The following is a 17,989-nucleotide window of genomic DNA, read 5'->3' as shown; positions in this document are numbered from 1 at the left end:
ATAACATTGCCAGTACTGGTAAACATAATTATAAGTTTGTTATGAAAAAGCTCCCATATAATCATTTTTAAACTGGTGAATACAATATTAGGTCTAGGGCATCCGATCTACCTGATTTCATTTTCTGTTTTTTTAACGGCAAGACAGCTGTGTTCCTCCTCTCCTGAATTTCTATTTGAAAGAAGATTGAAAACCAAATTAATGCTTTTGTAAAACAGTGTCTAAATTATAATAAATGTCCGTATTCATCTATGGTGAAGCAGTTGACTGAGCACTGTATCAGTTAGATTAAAGATTTGACTAGGAAGAGTACAATGAGATTTTCTACTTCAGCTTCTTTTATATACTGTTTTGTATAATGAACTGGGCCAAAAACAAACACAATATTATGAAATGGTTGTGATCCAGATAAAATATGTTTTTCATTTTAAAATCATTTATACTTTGTTTATACAAATTCTGCTACCAGTGATTTGGGTGTGTCTGCACAGATCAGATATTTTTAAGTTGATCTAACAGACTAATTCTGCTCCCACTGATATCAACTCTCATTAAGATCAGTGGGAATGGATTGGACCATAAGTCATAATTAGAGATAGAGGCCTGAACCAAAGCTCAGCCTCCAATAGACTTTGAATCAGGCCATAATTGCATAAAATATTTTCTTCTATGAAGCCAAGGAAAGACATTTGTGTTCCTATAGAAGTTCAACAATATCCATTCTTTGACTCCATTTATAACATTATGCAATCTTGAAGATACTAATTTATTCCTTATATATTTTGCCAAGAATGTTTCAATTTTTTTTTCAGAGCAAAGTTCAAGCAGCTCACATATTATTGGCTTTTATAAAGATAACATTTTGTTTCCTTTAATTTCCAAAATCGGAAGGCAGGAGGATTAGGGATGATGAAACAAAGGAAATATATTGTAACGGTACTCTGTTTGGCTACAACAAATTAATTATAGCCTTTGGGCCAAATTCTGCTATGGCCAATGCAGCTGTGGAGAGTAGTCACGCCCTGTTGTGGCTTCTGCTACAGTACTACTGTCAGCGAGGACAAGATATTTCATTGTAGACTAAGGGACCATTTATGGAGTGTACTTCACTGCTTTTCTGAACAGGAGCATAATATGACTGAACTTGCCTCTGGTTCAGAGATTGCTGTTGACTGCAGCATACATGCTGTCTAGACACACCTCCAACATATCATATTCTATATCATGAGAATGTGCTGTATGTTAGACAGCCATCTTGAATATTATGGAGACATTCTCCTCTACTACTTGAATGCAGTGGGGCAAACTATCTAAACCTATCCTTCTTGCTTGGCAAAACAGCAGAGGGCAGGATTTAAACATCATGGGAATGTAGGCAGCCACCTTTAAAAACATTATCCTGTCATAAGGGACAAAATAGAACTGGTACTTGGGGAGACAGCAAGTTACATAGAGCGGGCCAGATTTTGTTCTCATTTGCCTCAATATAAATCTGGACTAACAGAGGAGAAATTAGCACCCTGTAAAATACTGGATTATCAAACAGTACTAAAACTGAACAGTTTCAGAGATTGTAGTTCCTCCTTAATTACAATGAGATACTAAAGTATCTGATACTATAACTTGTTATGGAAACAGAAAATGTAGCTGCATTTGGCAGCTTTGAATTAGTTTCTTAGTAAATAATATATTTCTAAAATAATATTTACCTGTAGCTTTTAGAGTTACTGAGGCAGATTTTTTCCCATCTTTTAGCCATGTTTGAGCCATAAACAGTGTCTTTGTCCCAGCAAATGTTGGCTCATGAACAATAATCTTCTCCAGCTGCCAGGCAGAGCCTTTTCCTTTATCTACAACCAGCTCCTGCAGAGACCCAACATCTACTGCTTCCACCCGGAAAACATCCACCTGAAATACGCAAAGTCAACAAATAAATGAGTATGGAACCAGAACCACCAATGTGAAATACAGTGAAACAGAACAGTGAAAATCAGAGGAGACCGAGGCACAGCATTTTCAGGATAATTCAGTAAAATACAAACAGAATCCGAGATGACAGGGCTTAGAAAAGCCAAACTCAGGCAAGGAGCAAGAGCCTCACATGTATTTTCTCTAATCTACTGCTAAAATACCTCCGCTTTTCCAGGCACATCATTCGGATGCCTAATATCCCTTACGGGTAAGATTTTCTCCTCAAACCTCTAACAATGTTTTCTAGGAGTGCAATTTAAAAAAAAATGTCTGGCTGTGAGCAAAACACACCCCAAGATTCACACTGTGGAGAAGAAAAGGTAGGGCTGGAGGATAGGAGTAGTGGAAATAAAGGCCTTTGGGATGGGATTATCTTTCCCAGATAGGAAAGTTTATTCAGCTTGTAGTAACTGGAATTCTTTGAGATGTATTGCTCCTATCTGTGGGGCACTATTAGGTTGTGCATAGGCTCCATGCGACCAGGACTGAAGAATTTTTCTTAGTAGTGTGCATTTGGTCCACATATGCACCCCCACTCTCCTCGTGCTCACATCAAGGGTGTAAAGGGGGCTGCCAGACCTCCACCATTTCAGTTTCTTTTTCTCCACTAGGCCACACTAAAGAAACGGAGGCAGTGGGAAAGGAGGATGGGTAGTGCACTAGACATAGGAATAATACATCTCAAACAACTTTACTTACTACAAAAAGTGCAACCTTTCCTTCTTCTTCAAGTGCTCATCCCCATGTGTAGTGCACTTCAAATGATTCACAAGCAGCGTCCATCCTGAGAAGGGGGGATGCCTGGAATTCTATATCACTACAGATTGCAGAACTGCCCTGCCCAGGGAGACATAAAAGGCATCTGCATGTACCAGTGCATAGCATCTGGTGAAGGTGTGCACAAAGCCTCAGGTTGCTGCTCTGCAGAGGTTAACAATAGGTACATCCTTAAAGGAGGCTCCTGAGGCTGTCTGGGCTCTCATTGAGTGTGCCCTCACATTACTCCACCAGGGTCATTGTTCAGCTTGTAGCAGAGAACTATGCAGCCCGAGATTCACTGACAGAATCTGGGAGGAAATGGCCTCTCCCTTCATCCTCTCTGTGAATGAGATGAGTGTGTATCACTTCTGAAATTACTTTGTTCTTTGTAGGAAGAAGGCAAGGGCCCTATGCATATCCAAGCAGTGGCACATCACCTCCTCCCTCTGAGCCTGTGGTTTCGGATAGAACACAGGTAAGTGGGTGCTTTAGTTGAGGTGCAAGTCTGACACCACATTAAGTATGAACTTTGGGTGCAGCCTCATGGATGCTTTATCCTTGTGGAAGATCCTGGGAGGCAGGGAATCTGCCATGAGCAACCCTAGCTCCTCTATCCTTCTGGCCAATATGATTGCAATCAGGAATGCCTTCATAGAAAATTGCTGCAGTGAGCAGTTCAAACAGCCTCCCCACACCTCCATCAGAGTTGACAAAATCAAGTCCCAGGCAGGTGTAGGCTTCACCACTGGAAGGAAGACTCTAACTAGTCCCTTCAGGAACCAGCATGTGACTGGATGTGAGAACATAGAGTAGGTGCCTACCAGCAAATAAAATGCACTGACAGACATCAGGGGAACCCAGAGGGAGCTGAGAGGCAGCCCCTCTCACTTCAGGGATAATAGGTCATCCAGCTTGTTTGGCACCCCAACCATAAAAGGGGGAATTCCCCATTGATCACACCAGATCTCAAATCTCTTCCACTTTGCAAAGTAGCACCTCCTGGTAGAGTCCATCCTGCTGCTGTTCAGTACGCCCAGGGCCGATGGTGGGGGGGGAAGCTGATATAAATTACTGGGACCCTGCGGTCCAGAAGGGGGCCCGGCTTCCCCCCCCCATCACCTTACCGGGGCCCGGCGGTCTGGAAGGGGGTCTGGGGCCTGGCTTCCCCCCCACTCTCGTCAGCCCTGTTTAGCTGGTCTGCCCTTGCTGGGGAGCCCGAAAATTTTTTTCCACCGGGCCTGAACCCGCTCTCGGTGGCCCTGAGTACGCCCTATACATCTGCTGAGCTGGCCATCTCTAGGTTTAACATTCATCCAAATATCATGATCTCAGGTGCACTGTGGACGGATTGCTGTGGTGAATCTGCAATTCATCCTGAGTCAAGAGATCTCATACCAGGGAAGACAAAGAGGAATTTAGGCTGACAGTTGTAACAACGTGGAGTACCAGAACTGATGGGCCCAATCTGGTGTTGTGAAAATCACCTGCACTTTGTCTTGTCTGACTGTCCTTAATACCCTTGATAACAAAGGGATCAGGAGAAATGTCTAGCTTTGGCTTCTGACCATCATTGAGGAAAGCATCACCCAGAGATCCTGGCTGCAATCCTCTTTGGAGCAGAGCTTGCGTTTTTTGTTCACATCGGACAAAAACAAATCTGTGGTTGGGTGACTCCCACACCCAAAATTTTCATGTAGAGTTGGGCCATGCCTCTCCCTTTCATGCTCTCTGGAGAAGTGTCTGCTGAGGGAGTCCATCTTGGTGTTCTGATCCCCTGGCAGATGGATGGTGGTCAGGATAATTTGCAAAGGTATGTTCCAGAGGGCAATGATCTCTGTGCAGAGCTGTGAGGAAATGTGCCCATCCTTCCTTATTGATGCATTAAAGACCACTGTCATGTTGTCTTATAACACCTGGATTGAATAGCCTTGAATGCAAGGGAAAAATTGTTCTTAGGCCACACTGACTGCACTCAACTCCAACATGTTGATATGGAGTATTGACTCATGAGGGGACCATGTCCCTTGGGCCACCTGCCCCCTCCATGTGGGCCCCCCAACCAAGTCCAAGGCTGGTCCTTCCCAGTACCGGATAGTCCCGATCTGGAGTGTGAGGTCCTCCCCTACTGGATATGAGATGGGAACTTCTGCCTCTTCTTGGAGGATGTAGACAAGGAACTTTTCTTCTAGTCTCTTCCCCATCTGCCCTGACTCTGCTGATCTGAGTTTCTTGGAGCTGATGGGAAAGGATGAGGGGTGCGGAGGCCCTGAAACCAGCTGGAGGCACACTTGAAGGCACACTCCCACTTTATTCAGGCTGATGAACTGGGGGTGTTCCCTAGTCAGAGTCCAGCCCCACTCTCATGAACTTCTCCATGAGGAATCTTCTGAGCCAAAACTCTCTCAACTGCTTGGTCCTCCTCACGAATGATCTGCTGATATTGCACATGGAAGGGACATAGTCTTACCCAGGAAGTACAAATAGGTCTCATGATCATCGGTTACCATGAAGGGCTTCTGACAGTCCACACAATTTGTGAAGCCAGGGATCATTGGCATGCTCTTCTTGCTGCTAGTGGAGAACACAGGGCAAGAGGGATGGGGACTGCTCTCCTACCCAAGGGGGGTAGGGGAAAAATGAGGACCCAAACCCTAACAATCTGTCCCAATAAGTTAGACCAAAGTAACTACAACTAACTACATTTTTAACTATTTACAGAGAAAGGGCAAAGAAGCTACTACAGATACTGAGTGTCTGTTCCAGACCACGAGAGGTGAGAAGGAACTGAAATGGTGGTGGTCCAGCAGCCCTCCTATAAATCCTTGGTGTGGAGCACAAGGAGAGCAGTGGCCCATGGGTGGACAAAATGGTCACTGCTAAGAAAAATTCTCTGATCCTGGGCAAATGGATCGCAGGCACAACCTGAAGTGCACTACACACAGAGACAAGCACTTGAAGAAGAATAAATGTACCAAACAGCCACACTTAGAGACTTTGTCTACAGAAACTGTGCAAGAGGAGTGGGAGTTGGTGAGCTCATCATCACTGGATGATGGTTTCTTGGCCAACATATATTCTGTTATGTTGATTCTGAGGGAGTTATTTATAAACTATAGTCAAATGAACCTTGGTATCCCCTACTATGCACTGTTAATGAAGAGAGGCTTATAACAAATTTCATTTGGCAACTGACTCACTTCCCTCATTACTTTCAAACCTTTGTTTATGGGACTGAATTTATAAAATATATGTTGAAAAATATGGCCCTGATCTTAGAAACACTTATGCACATGCTTAACAGTGAGCATATGTATAGTCCCATTGAAATTACATGCAGAAGTGTTTGCAGGATCAGGGGCTGCAATTTAAAGGAAAAAGCCTTCAATATGCTGAAGAACTCAGCAACTCTTCCATTATTGTTTCAGGGAAATATAAACTAATGATTTATGCCATTCATTTCCAAATCACCATTTTTTTCTGAAAAGATTTATATCTTTAGGCTGCCTCAGTCAACCTATCTGAATACACTGAAGTTCATTTTGGGTTAGTCATCATATTCCATAATTTGTCTATCCCCTTATGGTCAGGCATGGCCACTCTGTAATGTTCCCCACTGGCTGAGCGCACCACTTCCAGAGCTCCCTGCCTCAGTTTCCTTTCCCAAGGTGGGTCTTGTGGAGGAAAAATAGTCTAAGGCCTAAACTTTGGTCAAGTGAACTGTATGTAGGGTCAGGTGAACTGTATGTGTGGCCTGGAGGAAGGAGAAAAGGGGGGGGAGGTAAAAGGAGAAGAGTAGACAGAAATCATAAAAGCAGAAGTAACTGTAGAAATTATAATAGTAGAATTAACCTTTGTAACAGTTTGTAATGAATAGCTGTCAGGTAACAGAGCAAGAAACTGCAAAGGGCAAAACTAAGAAAAACAGGAAAACTTGTTTTGCTTTATTCCTTATAAGGATGTAAAATTTTAAGGAAGTATATGTAGTTTTTGTGGTTTTATCCTATATAATCTCTCACATTTTATCTGTCAGGGGGGTTCGGCTGCCTTAGCTGACTCCCCCATGCATGCATGTTTGATTGATCAATAAAGGAGCCTCAGGCTGTCTGATCCAAAATCAATAGTGTGGACAATTTTCCACAACAGTCTCCACATACTCAATTGTGTGTGGTGTTTGCTCGAGATGTGGCATAGACTTCCAGACAAGTCATAGACGAACTTAATTCCTTCCAGGGTAGCAAAAAGTCCCCCCCAAAGTCCCAAGAAACAAAAAAGATTCTTTGGGGACTTCTCTTCAGCCTGTCACCTGGGCCCTGTTCCCAGCCCCTTTCTGGACTAACTGTGCTAGTCTTCCTGGCTCTGGGATAGAGCGGCATCCCTGAGACTAGTTCCACTGGAGTACTGTTTTCAGCCCCTCCTGAGCTATGTTCCTTACCTCCTTCCCTGCCCCAGTATAAAACAGGGGGCTCATAAAGCTGGTTTTCTTGGAGTATCCTTCCCCCTGCAGGCACTGGCTCAGGACTTTCCACAGGAGCCTACTCACTGCCCACTCCCAGACTGACCTCACACCACTTATTTATAAGGGCCAAGTGTCCATTAAACTCCCTCCCAGATCCCTTAGTCCTGCCCCTCCAGCTGGTAAGCAGCTAATTAATTATGGCAGAGGTGTGGGTGGCCCCATCTCTCCTTAAATGGGCCCGTCACCATGTGACATCCCTGTAATCCCGATGCACTTGTCTTAAAATATTCCGAATCTCAGGAATCCAGGGATGGTTAGATCAGCAAGAGATTCAGACACTTAATAAACTTTGGGTTGAGCAATTAATATCTAGAGCTGTGAGAGCTGGAGTAAACTCACATCATAGACAAGAGCACATTTTACCTTTAGATGTACTTTTGAAAGCTTGAGTGACAAAATGAGCTAAGTATGGTAAAAAAAATGAATTAAAAGTGAGAACAAAATGGCCAGCAACTATCATTACTAGAGGTGAATATGAACACCTTGCTAGAGACAAGGTGGTTGACTAGGTAATATTTTTTACTGGACCAACTTCTGTTAGTGACAGAGACAAACTTTTGAGCTCCTCAGAGCTCTTCTTCGGGTCTTGGCAATTAGCTTGAAAGCTTGTCTTTTGCCTCCATGGAAGCTGGTCTAACAAAAGATATTACCTCACCCACTTTGTCCCCCTTATATCCCGAGTCCAACTCAGCTACAACAACACTGCAAACAACAATATGCTGGAGACAATTTTATCTGGCAGATTTAATCCAGTTTTTTGTTCACAGACTGACCATGATTGACATTAAAGGACATTTTAAAGAATTAAGTCACTATCCACAATTGTTCAGCAAATGTTTTATGTGGATTCATTTAGTCTATGATTGCTCATGTGTTGTTCACTGAGACTGTCCCTTTGGATACTCAACATTTAATTGTGAGACTCATCTCCTATGCCACATGGTGGTGTTTCTGTTCCTTAACTTAGGAACAGGAAAAAGGATGGGCTGACTTATTGGAGTTTTGATTCTTTCATGAAGAAAGTGAGGGACAAAGAGCACGCAGGAGATAGGGAATTTTAGGAATTTTTAAACTTTATCTTTTACTTTTCCACCAGAAAAAAGTGCACCGTAGTTAACTACATAATTAGAACTCAGACCTGAATGGAGAAAAGTCATGTTAACCACTGAAAACTAAACATTGTCTATGGAGCAGAATGTACATTCATTTTTATCAGCATATTCACACCATGTAATTGTGCGTACATGAATAATTCCACTTAACATCAAAAATTAATTGAAAATTTGGAGAAATGAAGTCTTAACTGAAGGTTGAGCAGCCCTGAATTAAGGTATGTTAACTAACTGTATACATCCTCTAAACAGCTCCTCCAGCAAAACCAGGAAAGACCAGAATTGAAAGTCCTGATACTGCTCAGATAAAAAAAAAGTAGGCAGTGAAGAAAAGAACTCCTTCAAAAACAAGGAAGCAACCAACCAATCATTTCAGACCTTCTTTTATCCATTGTAAACAAGCAAAAGAGAATGCAAGCCCAATTTTTGTGAAATCCTTTGCAGATCACCTTTAAGTGCTGCTGTGCTGGTCTAGGATTCAAGTTTTAAACTTTGTAACCTGAGTTAACTTTACCCAGCACTCCTCAATGTCAGCACTGGAAGCTTTATTGCTGTTTGTAGTAGTAGCAATAGCTGTTGCAACAGCAGCAACAGCTTTTGACTAAATAGTCTCAGTGTAATGTTTACCTTTATAAATGCCAATCATTTCATATTCTCAGTAGTTCAGACTTGATGGTTGGTTAGTGACAATATTCCCAGCAGAACTGAAAGTGGCAAGTCAAGGCACACCATATGCTTAATTTCAAAAATGTGCATGCACAGTGATTTCCCATCTTCTTAATGTTATTCATTTAAATAGGCTTTCACTAAAGAAGAAGCTGGGAGCATCTAGAGGAGGAATGTTTTCTGTTGAGATTTGCAAATCCATTGATTGGAGGCCTGATTATTCTGATTTCACTTGTTCAATCTTGAGGAGCTTCACTGAAGTCAGAGTTTTACTAGTTTGAGACACATCAAAATCAGGCCTTTAAATTCTGAATCTCAGTGATTGTGAAATACTTGTACAAGCAGGAAACACACAAGAAGGATTTGTTCTTGCTAATCCCTCACTTTTCAGGTTCTCACTGATTTGTACACTTTTTTCATGTAGGATCTGATTTTTATTCACCCCCAGAATATCCAGACATTATCTTTCCCAAAGTTCACATATGTGTGTAACTCAGGGTTGTTTTGGGTTCAACTTTCATCCAAAATTACCTTAAAATATTTCTCTCTCAGTACACAAAAAGATCAAAACCCTTTTAAGAGAAAATGAGTGTGTAATTTGAGGCCTCTGCATCCCTATAATTATCACAGTTCATCTGTCTGCAACAAAATTAGAGAAAAAAAGAGAATCCTGAACCCTTTGCTTAATTAAACAAGATTTTTCTCATGATAAAAACAACAATAATCTTTCAGAAGGAATAGTGGCACATAACAATAAATGGCAATAATTGCAATCCAACTAAGTTATAAAAGCATTTGGCCCAGGATTTAAGTAAAATAAATTTACTATAATGAACAACTACTACAGAGACCAATATCTTTAATGCCATAATTAATTCCAGCATTTTGCCTTTCATACCTACAGATTATGTTATACAAAAGAGAAAAGAACATAACTGAAAGAAAATAGAATGCAGATGTCAAAAAGAGTATGAAGGTCAGGTTCAAATGAATACAGTCCCCCTACAAAGTCATTCAGTTTGTGCCTGAATCTGCAAGCCTAGGAGACTGTATATGACCTCCCCCTTCATCTGTCTCAAAATCTAGTGCCAGGCAAACTATGGAGTTTGAGTTCTCCAGGAGCTGAAAAGAACTAGTAATAAAATATATCAGAAATGGTATGTGTGTTTGTGGAGAGAGTAGTAGAGGAAGGTTTCTGATTAAACAAGAACATGCAGCAGGTCCCAATCAGGGCCATGAGGAGGAGACATTTTTATTGCTCAGGAGACTGACATTATTAACTACAGCTGGCTGGAACCTGAAATTTTCATTCCACAGAAAACTCTGAAATTTAAAAAAAAAAAAAATGTTGTTCCAAAACAGAATGAAAATGGGAACATTCGGAATTTCCCACAGAACAGGAATTCCAACATTTTGTTGACATGACATTTCATTTTGACTTTTTCAAAATGTTCTCAACGCTTTCTCAAGCTGCTCAGAGCCTGAGTAGCCTGCCACACAGCTGGAGACTTCCAGGCTGCTGAGGAGCTAGGGACCCTGAAGCCCTGGGAGACCAGGGCGCCAAGGAGTCATGAGCCTGAAAGATTGGGAGCTGGGGCTTTCAGGGCCTCCATGCTGGCATAAAGCCAGACAGTTGTTGAATTTGCTTGGCAGGCAAGTTTCCATCAGAAACATGCTTGTTTCCATTAGAATTTAGTCAAAATTGATACATGCCTGCAGAATGTTTCGAGGTAACAAATCATCATTTTCCAATGAAAAAACATTCCTTAACTCATTCTTAACATCATATAGCATTGGAACATGAGCAGTAAGCATCTTACTTCAATTTGTGGTTCAAGAAATTCTTTAAATTACCTATACACCAATTCTAGGCATCTGGGTAACAAACAAGAAGAATTGGAATTTCTCATTTATGAGCACAAATTTGTTCTAGTTGGTATTACTGAAACCTGGTGGGAAAATTCACATGACTGGGATGTTAAAATCCCTTGTAGGAAGGACAGAGTGGGTAAAAGCGGAGTGAGAGTGACACTCTATGTCAAAAATGGCAGAAACAAATGATCTTGAATGCTTATGGATTAATGTCCTAACAGATAAAGCACAGGATAGGGTTCTAGAAGGTGTCTGCTATAGACCATCAAATCACATGAGAGAACAGGAGGACAAGCACCAATTTATAATGTGTAGGGAAAAAAAGTTCATGGGAGACTTCAATTTGAGTGACATAACGGTAGGTCTCAAGATGCTGGTATTAAAACATCCTGGGAATTTCTAAAATTTAACTATGAAAATCACCTAACTCAAGAAGTGTTGCATCTAACATGGGGAAATTCTATATTGGACCTTATCTTGATCATAGAACTAAACATTAGTGGTTGTTTAGGTGTTAGTAATCAGGACTTGATTACATTTATTATGTGAGAACACAATAAAGTACAAACCAATAATAGCTATACTTGGTGTATTATGAAGGCCAATTTCACAACGCTGAAAACAATTGGGAGAAAGAATTTAAATCGAAAAATGTGAATGATAATTGAGAACTATTTAAGAACATTCTACTAGATGCCCCAAAAGCCACAATAAAAAAAAAGGAGGGATACACTGCTTAAAAGACCAGCCTGACTTAGAAGGGCAGTGAAATCAGTTATAATAATACTATTACATATATTTAACAAATGGAAAAAAGAGGAAGTTGATATCAATTAGAAGATAGGAATAAATTAGAAGCTAGAAACTGTAAAGAATTGATAAAGGAAGCAAAAGGACACAAGGAGAAACATGTGGCCAGAATAATATAAAGGGTTTTTAAAGTATGTCGGGAACACAAGGAATACTAACAATAGTATTGGTCCATAACAAAACAGAAATTGTAGAATTGTCGATAATAGTTCAGAAAAGACAAAAGTGTTCAATAAATATTTCTGTTCTGTTTTTGGGAAAAAACAGATGGTGCCATCAGATCATTTTGATGGAAGACTTTCCATATCAACAGTAACTCAGGAGGATATTAAACAGCAGCTACTAAAATTAGACTTTTTAAAATCAGGAGATATGGATAACTTGCATCCAAAAGTTTTAAAAGAACTGGCCAAGGTGTTTTCTGCGCCATTAATGTTGATTTTTTTCCATTATGTCTTGTAATTGGGAAAGTTCCAGAAAACTGGAGGAAATCTAATGTGGTGCTAATATTTTAAAAAGTTATAAATATAAAATTATTACTGATAAAATTTGCAGATTACACAAAGATTGGAGAGCGGTAAATAATTAAGAGGATAGATCATGGGTATCAAGACTTCTGGATTGCTTGGTAAACGGGACACAAGCAAACAATATGTTTTTCAGCATGGTCAAATGTAAAGTCAACCATCTAGCAACAAAGAATTTGGGCCATATTTACAGGATGATGGATGCTATCCTGGGAAATGGTGATTCTGAAAAATACTTGGGGGGGGGGTGTCACAGCAGGTAACCAGTTGAATGTGAGATCTCAGCTGTGACTACAGGGTAAATGGGATCCTTGGATGTATAAACAGGGAAATACTGAGTGGCAGTAGAGAGGTTATATTACCTCTGTACTTGGCACTGGTGCAACTTGTACTCAGATACTGTGTTCAGTTCTGGTGCCCACACTTCCAGATGGATGTTGAAAAATTGGTGATGGTTCAGAGAAAAGCCACAAGAATGGTTAAGGGATTGAAAACATGCCTTCCAATGAAATTGTCAAGGAGTTCAATCTATTTATCTTATCAAAGAGAAGGTTATGGAGTGACTTGATCACAGACTATGTACCTACACAAGGAGCAGAAATTGGTATTAGAGGGCTATTCAGTCTGGCAGTCAAATGAATAACAAAATGTAATGGCTGTAAGTTGAAGCTAGACAAATTCAAACTAAGAAATAAGGTGCAAATATTTAACAGTAAAGGTAATTAACTATTGAACAACTGCTCCATCACTGGAAATTTTTAAATCAAGATTGGATGTTTTTCTAAAAGATATGGTCTAATTGAATTACAGCTGTTAGACTTGAGGCAGGAATTAATACAAGAAATGCCTATGGCTTGTGTTAAGATAGAGGTCAGACTAGATGACCAAAATGGTACCTTCTTGCAATAAAAATCTATGAAATCCAATCCTATAACCACTGTCTCTGGAGCTTAACCTGTTCAAAGATAATCTCTCTCTTCTGTCTAACAAGCAGCCATTCTTATAGACCCTCCCTATGGAAATTATTCAATATGAATGGGAATTAGCAAGGTCATCATCACTGGCTAATGGCTTCTTCAATAAAATGTTTACGAGTGTTTGGAAGGCTGCTGTGCTGATTCTGAGGGATGTGTTGCTGACCTCAGTGTGAAGTAGACCCAGGTTTTCCCTACTATCTTTCATTAACTAAAAGGGGCACAGAACCATTTGCTCATTTCCTGGAAGACTGGTCCAAACTGGGTCAGTGAAAGCAGCAGAGTTTTCCCTTGCTGGTCTGGCTTTGCATCCACAGTGCTGGACTGATTGTCTCAGATTTGATTAGGGTTTTCTGTGATTGAGGAAGAGAACTCCCAACAGCATGAGGTATAAAGAGCATGAAATCATATGAAGAAGTTTTGGATTGATTAGTTAACCAACCATACTGAACAGTCCAGTATGTTGCAGAGGCTACAACATGAACAGCTGGTCCAGATTTTGCAGAGGCTACAGTGGAAGAGAAGGAGGAACCCTTTGTGGCTTCACTAAGTTGTATAGAGTTGTACGAATTCCTTATCAGGTTATTGCTGGCCTGGCCTAGTGGGTGATTGCTCAACTCCAATAGGAGAGGAGTGCACTACACTGTCAAAATTTGTGTTCCTGTGAAGCCTGGCAGCGGCCTGACATTTTGCGCAGACTCCTATAACTCTGGACTTACGTTTGCTGTAGTTAAGGTCTCTATCTTTCTTCCTCTCCTAAACATTTTTTTTTTTAACAACCACCCTCCTCCACCATCCTACTCTCCATTGTGCCCGTTTCACAGTGATTCCTGTCCTCTGTCCTATTATCCCTTTCACTCAATGGCCTGGTAATCCCAGCCATTATGGTTGCTGACCACTGTAACTTGGGCCATACGTGACATTTGGATCAATAGCACTTTGCAATTTTATAGTTATTATACTGGGTACACTTCTCATGAGAGCCAGCAAGTTGCCAGTGGTTAACAAACTGTGGTATCTAAGGGTATGTCTACACAGCACCTGAAAGCATGCTTCCCAGCATGGGTAGATAGATGCAGGCTAGTGCTACTTGAGCTACTGCACTAAAAACAGCAGTGTAGCTAGGGCAGACTGACAGCAGCTCAGGCTAGCTACCTGAGTACTTAACTGCGGGGTCTGAATACCTTTGTGCTCAGGTGGCTAACCCAAGGTGCTGCCCACACTACCACAGGCTACTCTGCTATTTTTAGCCCACTAGCTCAAGCACAGCTAGCACGTCTGTCTACGTGTGCTGGGAAGTATGCTCCCTGCTGCTGTGTAGACATATCCTGAGATATATCATGGTATGACACTGCTGACAAATTATGACTTTTTCATGGTGACCATCATTGTGCTTCCAATATGATGTCCACTTTTTAGTCCATTTCCACCAGGTGTGCTTTGCCCCCCCCTAAGGTAATATTTAAAAATTGACAATTTTTAATCCATAAATAAGCAATGAAACTGAACACCAACAATCACCTCTTGCTAACAATTTTTGTGTGTGCTGCAGTTACCATGGTACCAACCTGAGTGGTTGGTATCTAAATATAAGGCAGGAGAGAGGATATAATCTCTTTCCAACAACCAATAGAATAATATGAGTTCAAAATGTTCATGGAGATTTTCCTTTTTCAAAAATTTAAAGTAGTTTAATCCCTATATCCATTGCACATGAAAGTGGTGGATCTTTAAATATTTGTCTTAATCTCAACATATGATGTGTAACATTTGGATTATTTTGGAGTGCAGGATTGGTTTGAAAAGAAATCACAATCTGAAAGACAAAAATATGGATAATTTTCAGCCATCTGACTGAACATATATCCAACCTGCAGAACGGTGCATAGAAAGGACCCCAGGAGCACATCAGCGCAAAATGGTAGACTCTAGAAGGAAATAGTAGTGGAGCTGCAGGTCAAAATCAAGCTGTTAGGACAGAGCTGGGCACTGAAGTTTACACAATGTCTGCACATGGTTCAAGACAATGCTAATAGCCTGTAAAATCTGCGAGAATTAAAGTCATTCACAAAAGATGAATAAATAGTATTAGGCATACAACAGACTACTGTATAAAGATGTATGAAGGATCATGCCGATTCCCTGTTTGGCATGCACTTACTGCCAGGATGGCCCCTCATGTCAGGACATGGTGCGGCAGGGTTTCTTTTACTCTTTTACTCTGTGCTCCCCGACACACACAATGGGCTGCTGCTTCTGGGGCCTAGTCCTCCAACTAGGTCACCTCTCAGTCCCTTCCCCTTTGGGGTTTAACAGAAAAGTCCAAAATAAGAAAAACCCAAAATCTTGTGGCCTCTAAGCCAAGCCCTCAGCCTCTGTACAGAATTCACAGTTTTTTTGGCCTCTTTCATTCCTGAAGCCTGTACTTCCACTCTCTCTTCTGCGTTCCAGCACCTGGGACCTTGTTTTAGGTGGCTATGGATTGTTCCTTCAATCCATTTTCCAATTCCTTGCAGTGCTTCTACTTTTGCCATGCTTGTCAGTGTCTTCACCAGTTCTGTGGACTCTGCTATCCCCATCTTGGGTCTGTGGTTCCTCAGCGCTTCTTCTTAGCCAGCTATGGAAGTACTTTTTCAAAGCTGCTCTCAAGTCCTGCTCTGAAGCAGCTGGGTTGCATTTTGAACAGGCCCTCTGTCTCTTGCCTTAAGGCAGTCAGTATTTATCTCCTTCAGACAGGAATTTCCACCAGCTCTTCTTCATGGAGCTGGGGTTGTGGTTCAAATCCTCTGCAAGGCTCTAGCCAGCTTCTCCTGCAGCTTGGCATACATTCTCAATTAGCCATCCAGTTTAGAGGGCTCATCAGGACAGCCTTTTCCTGATGGTGTCTGCCTTGCTAGGAGGGAGGAGGTAGAATACTTGCTGGTCCCCTTCCCAAAGCTCATCCCATTTAGCTGGGAAAGACGGGAGCCTTGACCTGCCCACTCTGCAAGGCTTCCAGGCCCTTAATGAGTACATCTACACAGCCTGCAGTAGCGAGCCTCCCAGCCCAGATTGAGACTTGGCTTTGCGAGGTTTGCACTAGCACTCTAAAAACAGTTGTGTATACAATGCTTTGAAGTTGTGGCTCAGGCTCTGAAGCCAAGGGTGGCAGGAGGGCATCAGAACCCAAGCTCCAGCCTGACTGCAATTTCGAAGTGCTGTCTACACAGCTAGTTTTGGAGTGCTAATGTGATCCTTGCTAGCTGAGTCCATTGACCCAGCTGTGGGGCTCACTGCTGCGATCTGTGTGAACGTACCCAAAAAGAGATTCTTCCTGAATTCTACTTATTCCCAGGACCATCTTCCTCTCTCCCAATATCTCTCCAGTCTTTGTAGATCAGACATCCCAAAATCTAAAAGGGACCATGCCATGGGATGGGGATGGGCTGACCCCTGGACATCACTACCCTTAAGGTGGCAGATCGCCTCGTCACACTCCCCCACCTGGATCCTTCTGGAAAGGACATCAGACCCCTCAAGATATTGAAGTCACAGGACACTCAGTGCCTCACAGAATCAGATGTTTATTTACTTGAAAGAATGATGAAAGATCATCAGAAACTTGGCTCTACAACTGAAAGTGTTTTCCCCTTGGGCATGTGGTCAGCTGTGGGGAGCTATTGGAAGTGAGGAGTTCATGTAAATGAATTTCTCTACCACCTGATCACGTCTTCGTTTGATTCATACGGGTAAAAACTTGGCCTCTTAAAAGACACAAAGGCAATTTTTGAAATTTTAAAAAAGAATCCAGCCTTTAATTATCATGTAACTGACAGATGGTGTCCAGCTCCAGTGAAGAAGACATCTGGCTGAATGAAAGGCCCATGTCTTCCATTCATTGGCAATCCATTTGAATAATTTTTATTTTCTGTACATTTCTGCATCACTTAGCTGTTGTTTATAACAATCCTGACATTGTGTTGGACTAATACCGTATTTTGATCTGATTTCTAATAGAAATACTATTCCAGTTCACCAGCAGATACTGTATAGTCAGGGGAAAAATATTGCAAGGAAAAGCATATTTTAAAATGTCAGACTAATTGTTAAGGTTCAGCATACAAATTTCGTGACTGTTGTATTCCAAAATACCACACCCCACTATGTCCAGATTCCCTAACTGAAGGGGTGCTCTCAGCACAATATGTGAGTGTGTTGGTCTAGAAAGAGGCACTCCACATTTGACAGTCTTATTTACAAGTGGAAGAAAACATCTGGAAATTTCCAAGAACATGAAATGAACAAAAATGTTGCTGATAAGGCAGGAAACTTACTTGCAGAATCCATTTATCCCTTCTTGTTTACAAGATTCATCTACCACCTTTACTGCAACAATTTTGTTTTCACTGGACATGAAGCAAAATCAAGAGAATTTGATTTTTATAGCTATTAATCATTCATCTACTGACATAACAATTTCATGCCAGGCTCTAGAATAAACATATGTTAATATTTACCAAGTTTCACTAGAAATGTATGAACACTACATTACATTTATACATTACTCCTACACTATGCCAAATCAAATAATGAAACAAAAGGAATATGCCTGCTTTGCTTCCTGTGGTAGAAAACAGGCATATCTTTTGACACCCTACAGCATAGGCAAACACCATGAAAGCTTCCCCCATGCAGTGAAACTCTGCCAATTCAGCCTCCATTCTGCACGCAACATTTCTGCTTTTTCAGTTCTGGGCCTCTCTTCAGCCTACCAAACATGTCCACTCACATAGTGGCTATATG

The 17,989-nt window shown here is 41.3% G+C and overlaps 1 protein-coding gene across 1 annotated transcript in view; it reads right to left on the bottom strand.

The window, feature by feature from the left end:
• Window positions 1-17,989, bottom strand: part of RP1 (RP1 axonemal microtubule associated) — a 258,679-nt gene that overhangs the window by 14,497 nt on the left and 226,193 nt on the right. The window contains 2 exon segments of the mRNA XM_034759443.1: window positions 112-171; window positions 1,710-1,908. Coding sequence (XP_034615334.1) covers window positions 112-171; window positions 1,710-1,908 — 259 coding nt within the window.

Source organism: Trachemys scripta, chromosome 2 (genome assembly GCF_013100865.1).
Source record: "Trachemys scripta elegans isolate TJP31775 chromosome 2, CAS_Tse_1.0, whole genome shotgun sequence".
Taxonomy (NCBI): Eukaryota; Metazoa; Chordata; order Testudines; family Emydidae; genus Trachemys; species Trachemys scripta.
Note: the sequence above shows the minus strand (reverse complement) of the source record. Positions and strands in the feature narration are given on the sequence as shown.